The following is a 20580-nucleotide window of genomic DNA, read 5'->3' as shown; positions in this document are numbered from 1 at the left end:
ATTTTTATAGTCAGCTCGGCCATTCTGAAGCACTACCACAGCTTTCTATCGATATGGCAGGTACGACCAGGACTGAGCTCCTTCTTTAAACCATGATCGTTCCTTCCCGAAATAAACCATAAGCTTATAGGGAAGGGTCCAACTCCAGATACGGGAGGCACGATCAGAGCAAATAAACTCCTATACGTATAGCCAGATATCCTTCGTGAGTGGCTTTCTACTCAAATATGGGCTGCAGACATGAAATGAGATTCCCTTCATTCGTACAAGTAAACATGGAGCGGTCTACTGTCTATCCTTAGATCTTCTCAATCACCTTAAATCCCTGGGAAGGCTGGATCCAGGAGGATATCAGAGCTACTGTTTGCATTAGGTGCACCAGCGGCGACAAAGCCACTGCCTTGAGAGCATTCAGCGCAATGTCCATCCATGAGATATCTGTCATGGTCATATCCTGCATTATGGAAGATGCCAGCAGTGCGTGCACATTCGTTGCGTCATTCCAGAGTATCCAGTAAAAGTACCATTTTGGCATCGGGATTCTGTAGCCAAGAAGACCATATAATGGGCTGCAATGGGGCACATCAATCAGCAAGGCTCTCAGAGCGTTGGGTTAAAACTTACAACATATAGAAGCAAGCCACTCCGAGAATAGATGCTGTAAGCATAAATCGTACAATAGCACTGTCTATTGACAGAATACCGGTATACCACCGTCTTCGCTGTTTCAGGAAATCTTTGAACGTGCAAGGGGGCTGCTCTCGAACAATGGCGTGGAGCCAACCAAACTTGTATCCAAGAGACGCAGCCCGGTAAGCAAACCAAAAGTCCTCCGCGATACAGGCTGTATCCCAGGTGACACTGTTTTCAACCTCCCCATTGATGAGGATCCATGACCCATGCATCCAGCCGAGCAAGGGCCGCTGGAGCAGTCGGACAGGCAGTTGGAAACGGCCAAAGTCATCGGCTATCCGCATTACTTCACCTGTAGACAGAAATGCGTTCTTCCAGTGGTTGGCGCCATTATAGAAGATTGTCCCCTAAGCGAAAGGTCATTATGTATCCTGTGCAAGGGAGCTGGGCCGGGCCATTAGTCACCATGCCAACTTCCGCAGTCCCCCGTTCTATAAAGTCCAGACAGGTTTCAATAACGTATTCGTCGATTTCGGATTCCTCGTCTAGATGCAATACCCAGTCACTTTTGGTGAGGCTGTGCTTCCGGCGAAAGAATTCTAGCGCCCTGGCTTTGTATTTGGCGCTCGTGGGCTTAAACGAATCGGGGACATCATCTATATGGATGTACGAGGGCAGGGCTTCTTTGAACTTGAGGCCGTTCCCCCCATCAACCAGAACATGGAACTGTAACGAAGGATGCTTTAGGCGGCTCCAGCGGCTTGTAGATGTGAGGACCGTCTGCAGTATATTAGTACTCGATCCCCATATAGCTATCAATGGCAGGAGCTTGTACCTGGAAATTTGTCCCCTTGGTCACAAGGCATATTCTCAGTGTCTGGAAAGGCCTCCTTCTTATTGCCTCCTTTTTCTTATATGTTCGGATTGGTAAACACATTCCCCAAACATTGGCGTAAGGTGGGAACTGGCTGACGACAAAAATAGCATTTAACAGGAAGTGGACCGCCGTCGTCCAATGCCAGGTATTCTCATGAGAGACGACCGCATAATACCATGTCGCTTGAGCGATCTTGAAAAGGGCTGTTTGAAAGTTAGTTCGGCCATCTAGTGGATAAGCAAATTCTACTCACCATAGTAGGTCAGAAGCTGGGTTAATGGAAATAGGACGTAGTTGTAGTTTAGCACAGCATAGAGCTTGCTCGATGGGTGAAACCTATCTGCGGAGTTTGCCTTCACTGTCATGGTTTAGCTGGAATCGTAGGATTTCGCACGGCAGTTTCCCTAAGCATGAATCTTTATTTAAAATGAAGGAAGATGCCTGCCATTTTATATCTTCACTCCAGTTGTCCCTACGAGGATATTATGGATCCGATGCAGATCACAACAATAGGCCCTGCACGAGAATTCCTGACTTGCAGGGAATATCGGCATTGATTCTGCTAGTATATCAATAGCGTGAGGCCTACGGACGAAGGCTTCATGTGCCCATCGGCCATTACTTTCTTGGCACATGATTGGTAGGCATAGCGAATCCTGTTTCCATATCCAGATTATGCGGACAAGACAAGCCGCAAGATGCCATTTTAATTCCAAGCTCTGTGTAACCTTTTCTCGATCTGACATAGCAGGGCCATTGGTCTATGATCTCACATCCATCGACTGCGAACACGTAGTCCCCTGTGCCCCTTGCAGAATCACGCAACGCGGATATAATAGAGACGATGCGGCAAGTCTCAGCTACAGCCACAGGAACAGGGGGCTATGTTGAATAACCCTCCGTCGGTGTCATCCTCTCGCCAGATCTATCACATAGGCAACCTCCCCGGTCCTGATACCCAGCAACTACAAAGCTGGAACTTGCTACTCCTAGTAGGACTACATGGTTAAAGCTTTTGCACTAACGTGAAATAATAATTCGTGAAATGGCACTGTATCTCTACAGGCCAGCATATATACATCGTCATTGCACTTCCTTCATCCCATCACACGTCTCTAATATCTTCAACAGTTCTTCTGCCGTCAAATGATCACCCACGTTCTCCATCCTATGCGCATATTCGCACTTCCCTCCCCTGAATATGAACTCTCCCCCGTTCTGATCCATCCGGCCTCCCCGAAACGCCCCCATGCCTCTCCAAAGCATCTGCTTCATAGCCACGCCCACCGACCTCCAAAACCCGGCCTGCGAGTACGAAGGCTGCTGCATAATATTATCCAAAGTCCGCCGCATGTGCAGCTTCTCGTATAACTTTCCGTCGGGGTCACTGTAGACCGGGAACGAGGAGGACGTTTCGCCGATATATGGGACGATTAAGGACGGGCCACCGCATCCGATTATGATCAATTGAATGGGCCCGGGGGTGTTGGGTATTGTTTCGAGGACCGATTTAGTTAGATGGCTCGAGACTGTGCGAACATATTCCTGGTCGTAAAGACAAAAAAAGTGACGGACTAGATGGCCGTCTGTTAGGCCTTGCCTCCAGCGAAGATTCAACAAGGAAGTAGAACGCACTGAATATAATTATAGTTGTGATCTCGCCCTTCTCGAGGATCAGCTCCCCGAACCGCACGGAGCGCTTGTCTGCGGACTGGAGCTCAAGATTGTATGCATCGCGGAGCTCTGTTGAGCTGGGGAATGATGATCTGGTAATGCGGCCGCTCATTCTTTATTATAGGGTATAATGGGTATCATATAGTTCTATATCCATTTTGCGTCGGTTTGGTCTACATTGCCCTTTTTATAAAACTCAGTCGGCCAGAGCCGCCACCCGAGGCGTCGATGGTTCCATGGTCCGGGCGAACCCTATATACAGGCCTGTTCCGATCCATGAAGGCCAGGCCGTGATGTCACCATCCGGGGAGGAAAACATAGATCGATCGGCTTATAAAATAGTCCAGTGACGCAGGAACACGGGCTAGACCGGGGCAATCGTTAAGCATGGATCTCAATTCCGGTATAGAACCAGCCTTCCAACGGGCGAATGTGAACTGCTGCGATCTCCACGTAGAAGGGCAATACGGCAGATGTGATCTCATAGATGTGGCAAATAATTACGATTTTACAGCACGGCCAAGGCTCATGCCGACTTCGACATCCACCGCAACAGCATGCTTACTCGGCCTGATCAAATCCTCGTCAAACTGGATCCTGTCCCTCTGGAAAGCAACAATGATGCTCGAGCCCCCGAACTGGAATATCCCCAGCTCGTCCCCTTTTGTGACCTTGGCTCCGGGGTTCTGCCATTTTTCGTGGATCCTACATAGTCAGCACTCGCTCTCGACCCTCGTTGCAGGGGCACATACTCGACAGTCCCAACCTGACTCGCCCCAATCGCCACAAATAACACATCCCCAAACTCCTCCGTTTCTATAACCACGTAGTCCCGTGCATTCCTCGTCAGAATATCCACTCCACTCCGCAGGGCCAACGGGTCAACCTCGTAGTAATCCCCGGGCATACTCCGATACGCCTTGATCTTCCCCGTAACGGGGCTATGATAGCGATGATAATCCTGCGGCGACAGCCTAAAACTCGCAACAGGTCCGTCTTTAAACTGCGGACCCAGATTCCTATCCATGACAAGGTTCGTTATTGAAAAGTCCTCGCCCTTTATCCAGATCTTCTTGCTCTCGGCGACCTCCGCGTAGACCACGGCTCGGGAGTCCGCAACCACGACGGCGGATTTAGGGTCATTCTGCTCGTGGATCGGCCGTGTGCCTGGTTTATGGTGCCGGATGAAGAAGTCCTCGAATGTTCTGTACGCGGTGGGATCGGAGGGTTCGAAATCATCCATGTTTATGTGGAAGAACGAGATGAATTCTCGGATGCGTTTCGCTGATCTGGGGTTTGCTTCTTTCTCCCCTGTTGTACTGCTGTCAGCTACACTTGTAATTCACAGTTACTCTCGGGGAGTGGTGAATACCCTCTTTAATCGCGCTGTTGTGCATGTACAGCCTCATCGCATGCGTTGTGTCCAGCCATGTCGTTAGCGGGTTGAACAGCAGGAGCAGCTTGAGCTTTTTCCAGAGAGGCTGCTGCTCGCGCATGTATTTCCCTGTCTGTTCCGGTTTTAGTCTTGTTCATAGTGGCATTTAGGTTTGACATACCTTGCGGTTGATCGTGGGCCAGCCGATCTCGCGATTTTGGATCTGACAATTAGCTGTGACTTTGCCGGTGGAAGAATGGAGAGCTACCTACCAGCTTGACCCAGGTGAGAAGATAGTCCACCGCTGCATGTAGAGTTCCGAGTATTCCCATTATGCCTTGTTTTACGAAAAGTTGTTGAGTCTTTGTATGTGGACTTGAATGCTGAGGATATATCTCCGTGTGATGTCACTATTACATGAATACTATATCAATTTCAGCTATTTGATTTACACCATAATACAGGTGAATAGATTTAATATGATCAAATTAATGTGTTCCCAAACTAAACGCCAGAGTATTTAAAGATATTTACACGGCTTATCATACCCAACCTACAATCACCTTAGAATCCCAAGCAAAGAACCTCTACTCATTCCCCATAACACTATCAAGCCAAATCAGCATACCTCCAAATAAAAGACAGCATAAAAACAAAAGACCTACCTATTAAAAGCCCCCTTTGCCGTCTCCCACCCAGGCAACGTATCCGATCCACCAGGCTTATGAGCCATGAAACCCGCAGCAGCATTCGACTCTTCAGCGCTGGGCACCCCGCCCGCCTCCTCAAGGTCATGCCGATAGCTCTCTTCGCCAGCGGCCTTTTGCTCTGAAATGGATGACATTCCGCCTGAGGTGCTAGAGATCTTTGTGGGACTGGATTCGCCGGCGGAGCTAGAGAGCCGGTTGCTCTGCATAGTAATTAGCAAGTGATTTCTGTATATGAAAGCGCCGTTAGTGCTGTAAACGTACAGAGCTGTCCATTCCACCCTTAAAAAACCCGCTATCGCCCCAGCCGCTTCCTCCACCGGCGTTGTTGGCTGGGGTGGGAAAGGCGCTGGCGCCGCCGCGGGTGGATGTTGTTGGCTGGTTGCCCGAGGGGGTTGAGCCGTGGCCTTGTGTTTGGGACATTTTATTGTATTGGTATGCAGTGTCCGAGTTGGTTTGTGATAGCGATAAGATGATATTGCTAGTTAGTCTAATTGTTTTGGCTAGAGAGGAATCGTCTATATAGATGGCCCGGGGGATGAAGTCATAATACGGTCAATCGCCACGACTCCGCAGAAATTAGGCAGGCAGGCCCATAGGCAAGGCATCCCACGCGGGGCTTTTTAATTGGTGTGAGCGTAATTTAGTTTTACTCTCTGGTCGTTTGCTTGGTTGAATGTACGAGAGTTCAACGGCGGCCTCCGTGCTATTTATTCCACATCTTAATCTCACCCGATCAGCGAATAACGAGCATTGAGTCTAACGTTAAAGTATATTACTGTTTCACAGGAAAGCCGTTGTAATATATGACGAATCCAAATCGGTCGATCGTGGCCAGCCCTTGGGGCGATATTTCGATCCCGATCTGTGCTGTCATGCCGTCAGTCAGTCATACATTGATCGGTCCATTAGCAGGAGTATTGGCCACTTGGAGTGTTTCCAGGGTGTATTTTGCAAATTCACAGTTAGTAATGACGGCACTTACGGATGAATTATTTCTAGGCTGAATTAGCAATACTAAGTAGAAGCGTCTCAAAACCGAGCAAGCCATCGACCATCAAGTCGCGTGCGTGTTAATTGATCATCCAAATCGGAATAATTCCACTCAGGCACTATTCTCTTGGAGTAACTCTGACGACTAAGAGGTTTAATGGTATTGTTCCGAGAAAGGATCAGTTAGGGCTGACGGTGCAATATTGGACCGTGCTATAATAATCTCTCCGAACAAACTACTTAACTTATCAATAGCCACGTTAATAATAGTACCTAATATAATCAGCGGACACTTAGCTATACGAAGACATTCATGTCATCGTAGTCACGGTCCAACATCTTTCCGCTCTCACATATAAGTAGTCGAATTGGAAGGCCCTATCTATGTTTACATACTATCGCCATCACTCCCAGACCAAACAACTACACCGCCAGGCTCTACAACATGCCCGACCAACATAAATACACCAACAAGCTATCTGGCTCCCGGATCCTCATAATCGGCGGAACGTCCGGTCTAGGCTTCGGCACGGCCGAAGCAGCTCTCGAACACGGCGCATCAGAGCTAATCCTCTCCTCGTCCTCACCCACGCGCATCGAAGGCGCAATCACCAAGCTAAAGAGACTCTACCCATCTTCATCCGCATCCATAACAGGCCACACATGTAATTTCGCCGACGAAGAGACCCTCCCCGCGAATATCAAAGCCCTATTCACTAAACTCGGCACACTAGACCACATCGTCTTCACAGCAGGCGACGCACCGCTGCTAACACCATTCCTGCAGACCGACTTCAAGATGATGAAGCAGGCAGGAATGGTCCGGTTCTTTGCACCGCTTCTTGTTGCACAGATCGGGTATACTCATCTTGCGCCTGGGCCCAAGAGCTCGATTACACTGACGGCTGGGGTTTCCGGCGAGAAGCCGATTCCTGGGTGGACGGTTACCAGTGCGTATCTGAGTGGGCTGCAGGGGATGATGAGGGGATTGGCGTATGATTTGAGGCCGGCGCGGGTTAATCTTGTATCGCCTGGTGGTGTGGATACGGAGATGTGGGATGTGCTTGGGGCTGGCTCGGAGGTGAGGGATGGGGTTGTGGAGGAGTTGGCGAGGGCGACTACAACGGGGGCTGTGGGGAGGGTGGAAGATGTTGCTGAGGCGTATCTCTATTGTATGCGGGATTGGAATCTATCTGGGTCGGTGATTAGCAGTAATGGCGGTAGGTTGCTGGTGTAGGTATACTTTCATGCCCTTGAGTTCCAGTTTCACAGTTCAGTATGGTTAAAATAGGGCATATAGGTTAGTTCTAAATGTATAAGGCTCCTTCTACAGTACTACCAAGGTAATGTGTCTCCAGAATTCCCATTATTCTTCTTTGGAGACTATCGATGGATTGTTGAAATACGAAACGGTCAATAACCGTTGTGCGCAAACAACCAAAGCTGTCTATCCATACAATCGTCTTTATTCCTATTGTTCTTCAACACAAAGAGCATCTAACCGGCTCATTAAGAGAGCCCTTTGAATGCAATCCTGAAGCAGTCGGAACAATCGACTCCAGTCATCATCATCCCTTTCATGCCCATTCGAGATCCTTTATCCACCCCAATGTCACTCACATAAATACTCCTTTACCACTGCGTAGATATGCTCGGTACCAGAGTTCTCATCCTATCGGATCCCGAACTGGTATGACACTCTTCGTTCGCAACTCGTCTCCACGCCGGCGCTTGATGTCAGTTCTTAGAAAGGTACCAGCCAAGCTGCAAAAGCTGAGACGGCGACGTAATCTATCAAAGTCTGACAACAGTGCTATGGAGCAGCCTTCTGATAGTGCTTCATCGCCTTCCATATCCGAAGAGTCGTCTACCAGTCGAGAAGAGTCACCTGTTTCAATAGACATGTCGATTCCCGATCATGGATTACAATGCCATTTCGACCAATCGAGCTCTGAATCTCATACTCGCACATCCATTTCAGAGGATTCTTCCGAGACCGATGGGACTCATGGTTCACTGGATGTTGAAATCACTGATGCCAAAGCAAAAGTGGCTTATATTTTCTCGAAAGATGCTTACGCTCTCCACGCCCGTACTATAGAAGCTGGGAAAGTTGCGCAGCAGTCTCGATCTCGATCGAACCCAGCAACGCGTCGCCGGTGGTGAAGTAAGTGTATATTGATTACGTATTAATGTTGACATTTTTGAGAAACTGATTCTACATTCTTCTTTTTTTCCTTTTCGTAGTGTAAGGTGGAGATGCTGTACCTGGTTGTCCCTCACGCCATGACTGTTAGCTGAGGTAAAACCGACCAAAATTAACCAATGAGCCAAGTCGGTCATCAATTACGGAGAAATGCACCAAGAATCAAGGTTATTTTCCCTGCCACGTCTAGAACCAGCGACTCCATCTGGTGAAGTCATGGTTTTGCTGGGGGTGACTTCATCATGCGGTCAACGCCCCACAACAACTCTAACTGTTCTCCTCCAGCATGTCTATATATACCTGCTTCTTTCCAGGCACTTACTGCCCATCCAGAAGCTTAATCTATCTTCCAAATCAGTCTACAACGCTTTACCATAACACTTCTACCTCCAACCACTTTTCATCAACCACAACCATGCCTCGCGGAGTCGAATTCTCAAAAGACAACCAAGTCTCCGACAACCCCATTGAGGCCGGCGAGACCAAAGTCCACGGCACAAACCCCGATGTACGTTACTAGTGAATCCCCATCCCCATTTGCTAAAAGCCCTCCCTAACAACCTCTAGTATGACCACTTGAACCGCGTCGACCGCACCGCGCCGCTCCCCGAATCCACCGGCTCATCGGAACCCTACAGCGGCCAGGGGCAATACAAGAACCCGACTGGCAGCGGGAAGGGCGGCCATGAGCCCAACACGCTGGGCGAGAACAAGGGTCTTGGTGCCCACAAGGCGTAAATTGCATTGCATTGCATCGCATTTGGGTTTTGGCTTAGCAGGCCTGGTGCCTAGCTACCCTGGGTTGCGTCACTGAGTGAGGCGCTGGAGATATGTACTGTTATGTTACAAGTTACGAATGTGAAAGTCATGATGATCCAAATGATTTCGATGCTATGTAGAGATGTAGAGGAAGGTGAAAAAGATCAGAAATGACGAGGTCTATGCACGTAGAATAGAGGAAACAAGCAGAATATATAGTCGCTCGAATGTGCTGTACAGTTTCAAATGGGTGAATTATAGATACAATGTGATTAATATTTGAAGTCGGCTCATGCTTTGCTTTCGTCTTGTGGTTGCGGCGAACCATTGGCGGGGGCTCCTTCGCCGGGCGACTGCTGCGGACTGGCTTCTATCGTCTTTCGGTTGACCAACTCCAGGAGGCGTTCGCCCAGGTCGCCGAATCCGTCTATCTTGCTCAATTTCGCTTGGAAATACTCTGCATCACGGTGTAGCCTATGAAGGATTAGCAAAAGTCTTATTTTCAATAGGATTAAGACGATTTACCTCTGCTTTCCGGTCTCAGTCTTAGCCTCTGCCTCGTCGAACGCTCGTGTCCACTGGTCTCGATAGCTATTGAAAACAGGATCCATGATCATCATCACCGTCATTTCCGGGAGATGTCTGCTCAAAACTCGGTGCAATGTCCCTGTTTCCTTAGTCAAGGTCTCCATGTACGTATTGACACCGGTGGGCCCTGAGCTGGAATCCCAGTCAATTTTCCTCATGGCGCTGGCGTGCACGGAGGACCGAGAGCCCATAATGTCGACCAGCTTTTCGTGTATCCCGGATTGGTGCTCCTGGTATAGCCGCTTCACCTTATCGAAATCGGCCATCAGAGAGCTCGGTGGTGAGTGTCGACGCACAAATTCTCTAATATAAGGAACCAGCGCGATGATGAAGCTTAGAGCCTGTGATGAGAGCGCAAGGTGTTTTGTTGTGATGTTCTTGAGACCAGCGCTTCTGGTAGCCCCGGCGCCCAAAATTAACTGGGAGGATCTTGAGTTGAACAATTTCAGTGATTCTAGAAGACCAGAAGAAATATCGGGTATCATATTTGGTATGTTCGCCATCAAGAATTGATATTCCTCGATACTCCTCATCATCGCCGTTGCCGAGTCTGAAAGTATGTATTTCTGTTCGTCGATCACTGCATTGCGGGCTTTGTCCTTGTCCTTGCTGGAGCCATTGACAGCAGCGGGTTCCGTGGGTGTGTTTTGACGGTCCTCCTGGGGGATCCAGATCTTGGAGGCATCAACCCAAGCGTCGATATCTTTAGTACTTGCAGTCAAAATTCGATCCAAGACTTCTGTCTCGGCTTCTCCAAAGTCCTTGGCATCCCAGCGATCAGAGTCCATCACCTGGACTATTTGGTGCCGTTGCTCATTGCCAAACCGGCTAATGAAATCGCGGATCTGGTTGCCTACGGCAGTCTTGAAAGCGGTTCCACTGCGTCCAGAGATTGCTTCGCATTCGTCTGCAAACAGCCGGTTAAGAGTGAAGTACTTCACGAAATCCTCTTTCGACAAATTGGCCGTCTGCTCCGATCGAACCTTCAGTACTTTAGTCGCCTGAGACTGGGCAATATCGACCGCCTGCCCAAGTAGGCTGGACATATCCAAAACCTGGAGGATCTCGTCCTGCGCCGCGTGGGCTGACGGTCGCCTTTCTGTGTTCGGTACTGGGGACTTGGGACTTTGAAGACCTCCAAGTCCACTTGCAATGTCAAGAAGAACCTTGACTTGGACACTCAATCTGCGTAATGACTCACTAACACCAGCGTAAACCTGAGCAAGCATGTTATACGCATCTTCGGCATCCATAGCGCGGAGGTTGCGAGCAAGAATAGACGACTTCTCCTGCGAACTCAGCTGGTGAGACCGGTGAGTGGACACTGACACCATAGACTCGTTATCGTCGTCATTGCTACTTGGCATGTGTCTACGAATCAAACTTTTCATCTCTCGCAGGATGGCGGATTTGAATGCCGTCGCAGCTGGAGTGGTATGATTCACACGGGCGAGACCAGTGAGGTGCAGGCGCAGTTGAGACCGCAGGTGATCATCGATAGACATGTAAGCCGGTGGTTCTGCAATGCTGGACCGTTGGCCTCCACGTTGCCTTTGAAAGGAGTAGCCCCATCTTTGCACTGTTGCGGCTAACGGGGCATTCTCAGCGTGACGTCTCAGATCGCCAAGAAGCTCATTCAAGAAGCGACTCTCGTACCCCGTCCCAATCTGGTATCTCAACCGATCAAGCTCATTGGATGCACCCTCCAAAGCTTTGAGTCTCCGCAAATCGACGGTTTTCCGTGGCTCTTCTTCCGTGGATTGATCAGGAGTATAGTCTCCGGCCATCAACCTCTCGACGTTCTCAAGGCCGTCTGTTGCTTCTTCAATGTCTCCGTTCTCAGCTAGCTCCTCGCAGCGTGTCACAGATTTGACGACATCCCGAAGCTGAGAGACTGCATCGGAAAGCATGCGAACATTTTCTCGTCGACGCCGTAGATTTACAATCTTCAATCCACCCAATGCCATCTCCTTGTCAATCTTTTGGAGGTCCTTTCGCAGTACCTGAATTCTTTTGACAGAATCCGCAGCCTCGGCATGTAATTCGCGTAACGAGCCCAGGGCAGTGAAAAACGATTTGGAGGCGGTAGATATGGACGAGATGAGGTGTATTTCCACAGTATCCATGTACCAGGAAAGCTTCTCTTGTAAGATAGCGTTTGTTGCGAGCACTTTTCTCCCGGTTTGCGCAGGCTCAATAATGTCCACTCGATTGTCCTTACTGGGCGCCTGTGGGGGTGTAACAACCTCGGATCTCTCTGATACCACATCAAAAGTACGCGGGTTCTCAAGATGGAAGTCATCTTCGAAGTAAACGGGGGGGATGGTGGATAAAGGAGTGATTGCTGGAGGTCGGCCCCTGTTCGATGATCTCTTCCTGCCCGCGGGGCTGTACGGAGAGCTTGAACGAGAATTGGTCGATATTGCAGAGGGCCGGCGTTCAAATGATTTTGGTATCAGCGACTCATAATCATCCGGCCTTGGAGAGGCTTTGCCGGCACCTCGTGCTAGCTGTGAATCCTGCTCCCCGCTGCCCTCCTTCGCCTCCTGAAAGACCTCGTATAAGGACCCCACTTGCGTCAGGTATGGTTCGAAGACGGTACGATCAACATGAGGGATGTTCGTCAACGCAACGGGTGGAATATCGCGAGTACTCGGGGGTTTGTATCCGCCAGTCGCAGCCGAAGAATGAGGCACCAGACCGGTGCGGACTATCGGAGGTTGAAGGAGGGTAGAAATGGCTAATCAGTCAGTCGGAGAACGCAATCGTCTCAAAGAATATCCCGACGCACCATTCTGCCCCGACTCTGCTATCGCTCCATGTCGATTCGAAGGATCGAGGACGCCGCCAATGCTCACGATTGAGCTGGCTGTTGAACCTCTCCTCAGGGGGTACTTCTGAGGCGGGACCCGGGGAGATTCCACCTGATTAAACGAGTATTGAGATAAGGAAGGAGTCGATGCGCCCGAAGCTAAGCTATCAATCGACTTCCGCGGACTCGCAGACATCTCGCCTAGTCAAACTGGCGACTCTGGCAGCCACCTAGTTCGTTGGCACTCACCTCACCTCATGACAAGTGGCAGCTATGAACGCAGTCGTCCGAGCGGAGACTCTGGCTGAGGAGTCCAAGGTTACAAGCGCAACCGATTGGCGAAGTTGGGCAAGACGAATCTAACGAAAGAAACGGAGAAGTCAAACAATAGAATCTCAAAAGTAACGACACCTCATCTGTCAGAACGATAGTCGGCTGCTGTGCTGCCGCAGCTCAGCCCAATCGGGTAAGGTCGCAGCTCGGTCCCTATGGCGCTAAGCCGTTTGTGTTCTGTCGGAGGAGTTAATGTTCCGTCTCTGGTGCCTGACTGCAGCCTTGGGAATCTGGCAAAATACACTTAACGCGTGAGATGGACGCGACGCGTTCTCTTCGTGTCTGTGTTGGAAGATTCATTTTGCTGCCTCCTTGACAAGCGATGCTTCAACCGTACTCCGTACATTCTCTTCCACCTCACACCCACACTCTGTTATCGCCATGGACAGACGTACACCTTATACACTGAGCGTTCTTGCTCCCAGCACTGACGGTGCCGACGAATCTCGCACACAAATCCAGGCCAGACTGCGGGAGTTCATTTTGGAGTTCCAGCTGGATAATGCTTTTATCTACCGGTATGAGCACCACCCTCGAAATGCATTGATGCGGGCAATGCTAATATAAATATTAGAGATCAATTACGCCAAAATGTTCTCATCAAGCAGTACTACTGCGACGTCGACATTGCCCACCTGATTTCATACAACGAAGAATTGGCCCACAAGCTCACGACCGAACCTGCGGATATCATCCCCCTCGTCAGTACCTGGTCACTCAACAAATTGGCGTGTACTGACATCTTTATAGTTCGAAAGTGCTCTGCAACAATGCACACAACGAATCGTCTACCCCTCGCAGCGTGATGTTGTGCTCCCATCCCACCAACTACTCCTCCATTCCTCCGCCACCCACATCTCCATTCGTGACTTGAACGCAACAAATATCTCCCACCTTGTCCGCATTCCAGGTATCGTAATTGGCGCCTCAACGGTGTCCTCCAAAGCCACAACAGTCCATATTCGTTGCAAATCTTGCGACCATGCCGACAACATCCGGGTCGACGGTGGATTCTCTGGTCTCACTCTTCCCAGGCGGTGCGGCCGCAAGCGGGACCCCGGTGACCATGAGCCTGGCGATCAATGTCCACTTGACCCTTACGTTGTTGCTCACGAAAAGTCTCAATTCGTTGACCAGCAAGTGCTTAAACTCCAAGAGGCGCCCGATCAGGTTCCAGTTGGTGAATTGCCACGACACGTTTCTATCTCTGCCGACCGATACCTCGCCAACAGAGTCGTCCCCGGCTCCCGCTGTACAGTGATGGGTATTTTCTCTATCTATCAAAAAGGAGGAAAGAAGGATGGTGGTGCGGTGGCCATTCGTACTCCCTATCTGAGGGCAGTCGGTATCGCGACAGACCTCGATCATACTGCCAAGGGTAGCTACCTATTCTCAGAAGAGGAGGAGCAAGAATTTCTTCAACTCAGCCGCCGTCCCGATTTATATGACGCTCTTGCGCGGAGCATTGCTCCTTCAATTTACGGAAACTTGGATATCAAGAAATCTATCGTTTGTTTGCTTATGGGAGGCTCGAAAAAGATTCTTCCTGATGGCATGAAACTTCGTGGAGATATCAACGTCCTTCTTCTGGGTGACCCCGGTACGGCCAAATCTCAATTGCTCAAGTTCACGGAAAAGGTCTCGCCCATTGCCATCTACACCTCCGGTAAGGGTTCGTCCGCCGCCGGTCTAACGGCTTCTGTACAAAGAGATCCGGCTACGCGCGAGTTCTACCTCGAAGGTGGTGCAATGGTTCTTGCTGACGGAGGTGTGGTGTGTATCGATGAGTTCGATAAAATGAGAGACGAAGACCGAGTTGCCATTCACGAAGCCATGGAACAGCAAACGATATCTATCGCCAAGGCCGGTATCACCACCATCCTCAATTCAAGAACATCCGTACTGGCCGCTGCAAACCCTGTATTCGGGCGATACGATGATCTTAAGACCCCCGGTGAAAACATCGATTTCCAAACTACCATTCTCTCCCGTTTTGATATGATATTCGTCGTCCGCGACGACCACGACCGCACCCGCGATGAGAACATCGCACGTCACGTCATGGGAGTACACATGGGTGGCAGAGGCGTTGAAGAACAAGTCGAAGCCGAGATCCCGCTTGAGAAGATGAAGCGATACATCAGCTACTGTCGCAGCCGCTGTGCGCCCCGTCTCTCACCCGAGGCAGCAGAGAAGCTCTCATCCCATTTCGTCTCGATCCGTAAGCAGGTCCACCGTGCTGAGCTTGACGCCAACGCGCGATCCTCAATCCCCATCACAGTCCGTCAGCTAGAGGCCATTGTCCGTATCACCGAGTCACTTGCCAAGTTGGCCCTCCAGCCCATCGCAACCGAGGCTCACGTCGATGAAGCCATTCGCATCTTCCTCGCGTCGACAATGGACGCCATCACCCAGGGCGAGGGCCAAGGCAGCAAAGAGATGATGGAGGAAGTCTCGAAGATCGAAGACGAATTGAAGCGCCGACTCCCTATTGGATGGAGCACGAGTCTTGCAACACTGCGACGCGAGTTTGTCGATGGACGAGGCTACACGGAACAAGCGCTCAACAGAGCGGTTATTGTTCTGCAACGGAGGAGCACTCTCCAAATTCGCTCTGGAGGATCACAAGTATACCGACAGGGTGTATAGACTTGGCGTCGGGTTTATTCTTGATTTCTGTAGTAAAGCATATCAAACACGATACCTTTCATTGGGTTAGGCACAGCGGGTTGAAGGGCACGGCGTTGGTTTGACGTTGATGTACGTACACTTTTATGAAGTATTAGATACTCGATGACACTTGGTCATGAACATGATAGCAATATTTAATTTTATATCCCAAATACAATTTGCAACAGTATACGCCCAATATATATATATCATTGGTACCATGAGTTTGTCGACTGCACTTAGAATGATATACAAATGTTCATAAAAAAATTTAACAAGGTTTACATGCTCTATTTGCTATGTCCATAGCTACAAAATTGCTATCTCATCCAAACCCTTCGCCTTCAATCTGTCCGATGGTTACTGTAACTGCGACAGGGCCAGGCCCATCAGTATCCGGCGGTAGGCGAGAACCCCACCAAGCCTCATCCCGCATCCCGCATCTTCGACGACCCTTCCTAAGATCATCCACCAACTCTCTCACTACTACGACACCTACACTTCAGAAATCTACACTTAAAACTCCAATCCCTCATTCACCACCCAGAAATCCAAAATGCCACCCACAATTCGCGTCATCGGCTCCCTAAACGCCGATATGGTCTCAGTAACCCCCCGCTTCCCGGATGCCGGCGAAACGATCACCTCCTCCGCATACTTCACCAGCGCAGGTGGAAAAGGCGCAAACCAAGCCGTTGCATGCGGGCGTCTCTCCCGTTCCCAGCCTCAGCCTCAATCGCAATCGCAATCGTCTACAAGCATAACCCCCAGTGACGTCAAAGTCGAAATGGTCGGTGCCGTCGGCGGACTCGACGGACACTTCGACGCCCTCCTAAACCCGACATTATCGAGGTCTGGTGTCGACACAGCGCGCGTGAAGGTCGTTGGAGATGCGTATACGGGTGTCGCCGTTATAATCGTGGACTCGTCGGCCGGGGGCGAGAACCGGATTCTGTTTTCGCCGGGGGCGAATTATACAGGAATGCAGGGTACACCGGAGGTGCTGGGTATGGGGCTTGCGGCGCCTGTGCCTGATGTCATTGTCATGCAGGGTGAGATCCCTACGGAGACTACGGTGGGGATTTTGAGGGCCGTGGGCAATTTTAAGGAGCAGCAAAGGCGGGATGGGAAGAAGGGGATCGAGGCTGGCCCTGAGGTGATTTTCAACCCTGCGCCTGCGCCGCCGGGGGGACTTCCGGAGGATGTGTATAAGGGGGTTGATCATTTTATCATGAATGAGACGGAGGCGGAGCTGATGACGCCTGCGGAGGATGTGTTACTACGTGTTCCTGGGATAGAGGCCTCGCAGGACGGGAAGGAGAAAGTTGCGAGGTATTTCCACAGTCTTGGGGTGACCTATGTGCTTGTGACACTGGGTGCGAAGGGGGTTTGGTATAGTGCCGCGGATGCGGGGAGTGCGGGAGATCTTGCTGGGGGAGGAATGGTTACGAATGAGGTTCCTGCGGCGAAGGTGAGTAGGGTGCTTGATACGACGGCGGCGGGAGATACGTTTGTGGGGGCCTATGCGGTTAAGGTTGCGCGGTGGCGCGAGAAACGGCGCGCGGAGGGGAAGGCTGGGGAGGACTTGACGGCGGAGGAGAAGGGGGTGCGGTATGGGAAGGTTATGGACGAGGCAATGGAAGTTGCTACAAGGGCTTCGGCGCGGTGTGTGGAAAGACAGGGTGCTATGGACAGTATTCCTTGGGAGGATGAGATCTGAGGGCGCGGGTGAACTTTGTGCAGGGCTAACGCAGTTGTATGATACGGGCCATGTTTGAAAAATAGAATAGAAAGCTAGATCAAGATATTCCACCACTGCCAGACGTGCTGGCAGGTTAGATATTCCCTAGCATGCCAGACGTTTCATCAGCACGAAGGAAGATGGCCAGGAATAGCAACGCTGCGAGAACAATATCCTGCACAAGCGCTTGAAAACTTAGACGAAGGAAAGACGGATGCTGCAAGCACATGCAATCATTGGGCGCCCACACGATACACATCAGAAAGCAAAGCGCTTCGAAAGTCTGTTCATCCAACATCCAAGCCGACGAGTCCAGAATAGAGTTCGCACCACAGGTGCAACTGCAACCTTGACCTCGGGCCAGGACGTGTATCCTCCTATGATTATCCGTGTAAGCAGAAGCAGACGGAGGGGCAGACGACGTAATTAGCTCGAATTACTCTTAAATTAGCATGGCATCGCAGTGCATTGCAGGGAATCGGCATCGGCATTGGGCTCCAGCTTCCGAGTTTCAGCTGCGCGCGGGCACGATGAAACACCAGCTACAGGCCAGGAAGCGCCGGGGGTCAGACCGCTGGGTGGCGTGCACGGGGCAACTCTAAGTCTAATGGAATGAGCCGGTTCTTCGCCTCAGGTCTTGACTCTTGACTCTTGATTCTTGAATTCCTCGTGCCGTTCTTGCGAGATAGACAGTCGATCACGATCCGCGGCGGGGGATTGCCATTGGGCTTGGGAAACTGAACCAGGAGGGTTCGTCCTTACGTGGTATGAGATCGCGGTTGAAGACGCAAGGCAGATACGTGGTTCGACGAGGGCACAGCTGGCGATGCATGGCTAATCAAGCATAATTAAGTTGAGGACGCGACGAGGCTTGAGCTTGACATGTGCAGGGACGCGTTGAAGGGTGAAGCACAAGAGGGCAGCTCAGGATAGCGACGATGGTGTCGTGGAATGTCACCCGCCGTAAATACCCGCGGGACGTGGCGACGTGGCGGGTATTCTCGCATATCTTACGGTATCCGCGTGTAAGATAGAATACCTGGACGCGCCGCGCAGCCCTCCAAGTGAGGGGAACGGCCTCACTCTCGCCAATTATTGGACCGCTGCCCATGCGATGCCTTGCAGATTTAGGATCTGAAGATGTCATTGTCGTCGCTGCTCGAGTCAGCCAGAGCCGTGCTGTCCTCCAAAGGCACCTAATTAAGAGCACTGCGAGAGAGACACGAACCCGACGCGCCCTCCATCCCGTCTCCATTCCGGCTCAGCTGTAGACTACTTATACCAGGGCATTCCAGGCTCCCCGGCTGACTCTCTTAAACCTCACGTCTGCATGTTTCGCCTCTGAGACTCTGAAGCCAGAATCCAGTCCTGGATCGCCAACCCTCCATTACCCGTGCAGGAATTCTCCATAGCGTGTCCAGCCCTTGCTCCTCCCCTCCCTCGCGCCCTACCCTCTATAATAACTGCGTTGGCTCGCCTTCTTGGGTTTCACTCACGAGCAGCCGTTCTCTCCTTCACTCCTTTGCTTGCTTGCTATTGTCTCGGTATTTTTTCGGTATATAATCCAGGGCAAGTCGTGCCTGTCTTCCTTCCTTCACCAGGTCTATAAACAGACCGCCAATCAGACCCCGACCCCACTCTCGCTCTCTGCCGCGCGACCAAAACAAACCAATCCCATCAACACCGGCTGTTGCTGCTTCACTCGCTCTCGCGCAGGCAACCGTATCGTTCTATCGTTCTAATAATACTATTGTTCGCCATGGCTGCTCTTACCATGACTCCTCCGGCCGTACGACAGCCCTTTGCCCCTCTGGATGCTCCCCGTATGCGTTCCTTGATGCGGTCCAAGATGAACGTGCTGAACAAGCAGAACGGTACGACAGCTCGCAATTTACGCGTCTTATACTATACTCGTAATATGCATGCTAATATTTCTTCAAAGGCACAATGCTCTCAGGAAAGCGTCAGCCCCTCGCTGAATCAGATTCGGAGAATATCGACCCAATAGCATGCAAGTCGACGAAGCGAAAGCGTGCTGCCGACGACGATGACCACGAACCCGTCAAGCCTGTCAAGAGCCCTATGAAGCCAATGAAGTCTTCTCGCATTGCATTTAGTATCCTCGAGGACCCTGTTACACCATCCACTCCCACAAAGACTACCAAGGCCACTCCCAAGTCTGCACCACTTAAGCCCGCTGGGCGTTCTCCCCAGATGAAGGCGTCCAAGCCTTTTGCTCGCCGTGCAACAGCATCAAAGGGTCGCCCAGAGTCTGCCCGAAAGGGTGTCAGCCGTCCCTTCTCTATCTCAGCTGCGCTGTCCAATGGCAAATCCAAGAGTCAGTCAGCTCCCGCTACCAAGATGCCGGCATCCTGGTTCTTTGAAATCCATGTCGACTCGGAGCAGGAGGAAATGACCAACATGATGCAACACTCAACATGTGTGTTGGATATCAGCGATGATGAGGGAAAGCAGGAGGAAATGTCCGATCACCGTGGAAAAGAGAACATCCCTCCCGCCGACCTGGGTCTCTCCCTTCCCCGCTCTCGTCAACAAGAGTCCCCTGCTGCGGCGGCTCGCAAGTCTGACATGGTGGATGAGCCTCGCTCCCCATTGGGTGAACTCAATGCCGCCGACTACTACGGCGATGATTGCCACGCTTTCTCGTACGCTGTTGTCTACGAGGATGACGAGGCGGATGCGGCTGTTGTGAAAAAGCCTGCCGCTTCTTTCCCCCGCCCTACCCACCCAAGCCGGAGTAAGCTTTCGAGCATGTCATCTATTGAGTCCGTGCTGGAAGCTGCCAGCCCAGTGAAACCCACAGTCGACGTCAACCCCGAATCTTCAGGTAATATTGAGATTTGGGAGAGCGAAAGCGCTGGTGAGGAAGCTGCTGAGGAATCCTCAGTGCCTACCACCGCGTAGATCAAAAAGTCATCATTCTTTTTCATCATTGCTCATGGCGTTTCTTGGGCCTGGCGTTGGAACACTGCTTCCTGTAATTTGGATACCCAATTTTTCTAAGTCTTTTCTGTCGTTTGTTTTACGAATTTCGTGTTTGTCCTATTCCTCCCTTACTATCTGTCAGAGTACCATTCTTCAGCATCGCATCACTACCCTTTCGTTCTTATCGTTACCTACACTACACTGCATGGATTCCAGCATGTATACCTAATGAGCTCAAATGTGTCACGTTTATGACGCCATTCACG

At 50.8% G+C, this 20580-nt stretch overlaps 10 protein-coding genes across 10 annotated transcripts; 5 read left to right on the top strand and 5 right to left on the bottom strand.

Annotated features, from left to right (window-relative positions):
- Positions 1-298: 298 nt before the first annotated feature.
- APUU_41587S (glycosyltransferase family 2 protein) lies at positions 299-1875 on the bottom strand (the record flags this gene model as incomplete). Its single annotated transcript, XM_041704786.1, has 5 exons — positions 299-569; positions 625-1040; positions 1099-1413; positions 1469-1713; positions 1764-1875. The coding sequence occupies 5 exons, from the start codon at positions 1873-1875 to the stop codon at positions 299-301; spliced, it is 1359 nt and encodes a 452-aa protein (XP_041557337.1).
- Positions 1876-2593: 718 nt separating this feature from the next.
- Positions 2594-3296, bottom strand: APUU_41586S (peroxiredoxin-like family protein; the record flags this gene model as incomplete). The annotated part of the gene is made up of 2 exons (XM_041704785.1): positions 2594-3084; positions 3146-3296. 2 exons carry the CDS (start codon positions 3294-3296, stop codon positions 2594-2596), a joined length of 642 nt encoding a protein of 213 aa, XP_041557336.1.
- Positions 3297-3684: 388 nt separating this feature from the next.
- APUU_41585S (putative phosphatidylserine decarboxylase) lies at positions 3685-4891 on the bottom strand (the record flags this gene model as incomplete). Its single annotated transcript, XM_041704783.1, has 5 exons — positions 3685-3889; positions 3937-4495; positions 4557-4692; positions 4741-4782; positions 4832-4891. 5 exons carry the CDS (start codon positions 4889-4891, stop codon positions 3685-3687), a joined length of 1002 nt encoding a protein of 333 aa, XP_041557335.1.
- Positions 4892-5146: 255 nt separating this feature from the next.
- APUU_41584S (uncharacterized protein) lies at positions 5147-5689 on the bottom strand (the record flags this gene model as incomplete). The annotated part of the gene is made up of 3 exons (XM_041704782.1): positions 5147-5165; positions 5225-5469; positions 5531-5689. The coding sequence occupies 3 exons, from the start codon at positions 5687-5689 to the stop codon at positions 5147-5149; spliced, it is 423 nt and encodes a 140-aa protein (XP_041557334.1).
- A 1015-nt stretch (positions 5690-6704) lies between these two features.
- APUU_41583A (SDR family NAD(P)-dependent oxidoreductase) lies at positions 6705-7496 on the top strand (the record flags this gene model as incomplete). The annotated part of the gene is made up of 1 exon (XM_041704781.1): positions 6705-7496. One exon carries the CDS (start codon positions 6705-6707, stop codon positions 7494-7496), a length of 792 nt encoding a protein of 263 aa, XP_041557333.1.
- Positions 7497-8880: 1384 nt separating this feature from the next.
- APUU_41582A (uncharacterized protein) lies at positions 8881-9203 on the top strand (the record flags this gene model as incomplete). The annotated part of the gene is made up of 2 exons (XM_041704780.1): positions 8881-8973; positions 9033-9203. The coding sequence occupies 2 exons, from the start codon at positions 8881-8883 to the stop codon at positions 9201-9203; spliced, it is 264 nt and encodes an 87-aa protein (XP_041557332.1).
- Positions 9204-9514: 311 nt separating this feature from the next.
- Positions 9515-12820, bottom strand: APUU_41581S (vacuolar protein sorting-associated protein 54; the record flags this gene model as incomplete). Its single annotated transcript, XM_041704779.1, has 3 exons — positions 9515-9698; positions 9750-12552; positions 12604-12820. The coding sequence occupies 3 exons, from the start codon at positions 12818-12820 to the stop codon at positions 9515-9517; spliced, it is 3204 nt and encodes a 1067-aa protein (XP_041557331.1).
- Positions 12821-13338: 518 nt separating this feature from the next.
- MCM5 (MCM DNA helicase complex subunit MCM5) lies at positions 13339-15606 on the top strand (the record flags this gene model as incomplete). Its single annotated transcript, XM_041704778.1, has 3 exons — positions 13339-13475; positions 13532-13658; positions 13708-15606. The coding sequence occupies 3 exons, from the start codon at positions 13339-13341 to the stop codon at positions 15604-15606; spliced, it is 2163 nt and encodes a 720-aa protein (XP_041557330.1).
- A 577-nt stretch (positions 15607-16183) lies between these two features.
- Positions 16184-17347, top strand: APUU_41579A (ribokinase; the record flags this gene model as incomplete). The annotated part of the gene is made up of 1 exon (XM_041704777.1): positions 16184-17347. One exon carries the CDS (start codon positions 16184-16186, stop codon positions 17345-17347), a length of 1164 nt encoding a protein of 387 aa, XP_041557329.1.
- A 1780-nt stretch (positions 17348-19127) lies between these two features.
- APUU_41578A (uncharacterized protein) lies at positions 19128-20293 on the top strand (the record flags this gene model as incomplete). Its single annotated transcript, XM_041704776.1, has 2 exons — positions 19128-19242; positions 19311-20293. 2 exons carry the CDS (start codon positions 19128-19130, stop codon positions 20291-20293), a joined length of 1098 nt encoding a protein of 365 aa, XP_041557328.1.
- Between the last annotated feature and the right edge of the window lie 287 nt (positions 20294-20580).

This window comes from Aspergillus puulaauensis, chromosome 4 (genome assembly GCF_016861865.1).
Source record: "Aspergillus puulaauensis MK2 DNA, chromosome 4, nearly complete sequence".
Taxonomy (NCBI): Eukaryota; Fungi; Ascomycota; class Eurotiomycetes; order Eurotiales; family Aspergillaceae; genus Aspergillus; species Aspergillus puulaauensis.
The sequence above is the reverse complement of the archived record's forward strand: the minus strand, read 5'-3'. Positions and strand labels throughout refer to the sequence as shown.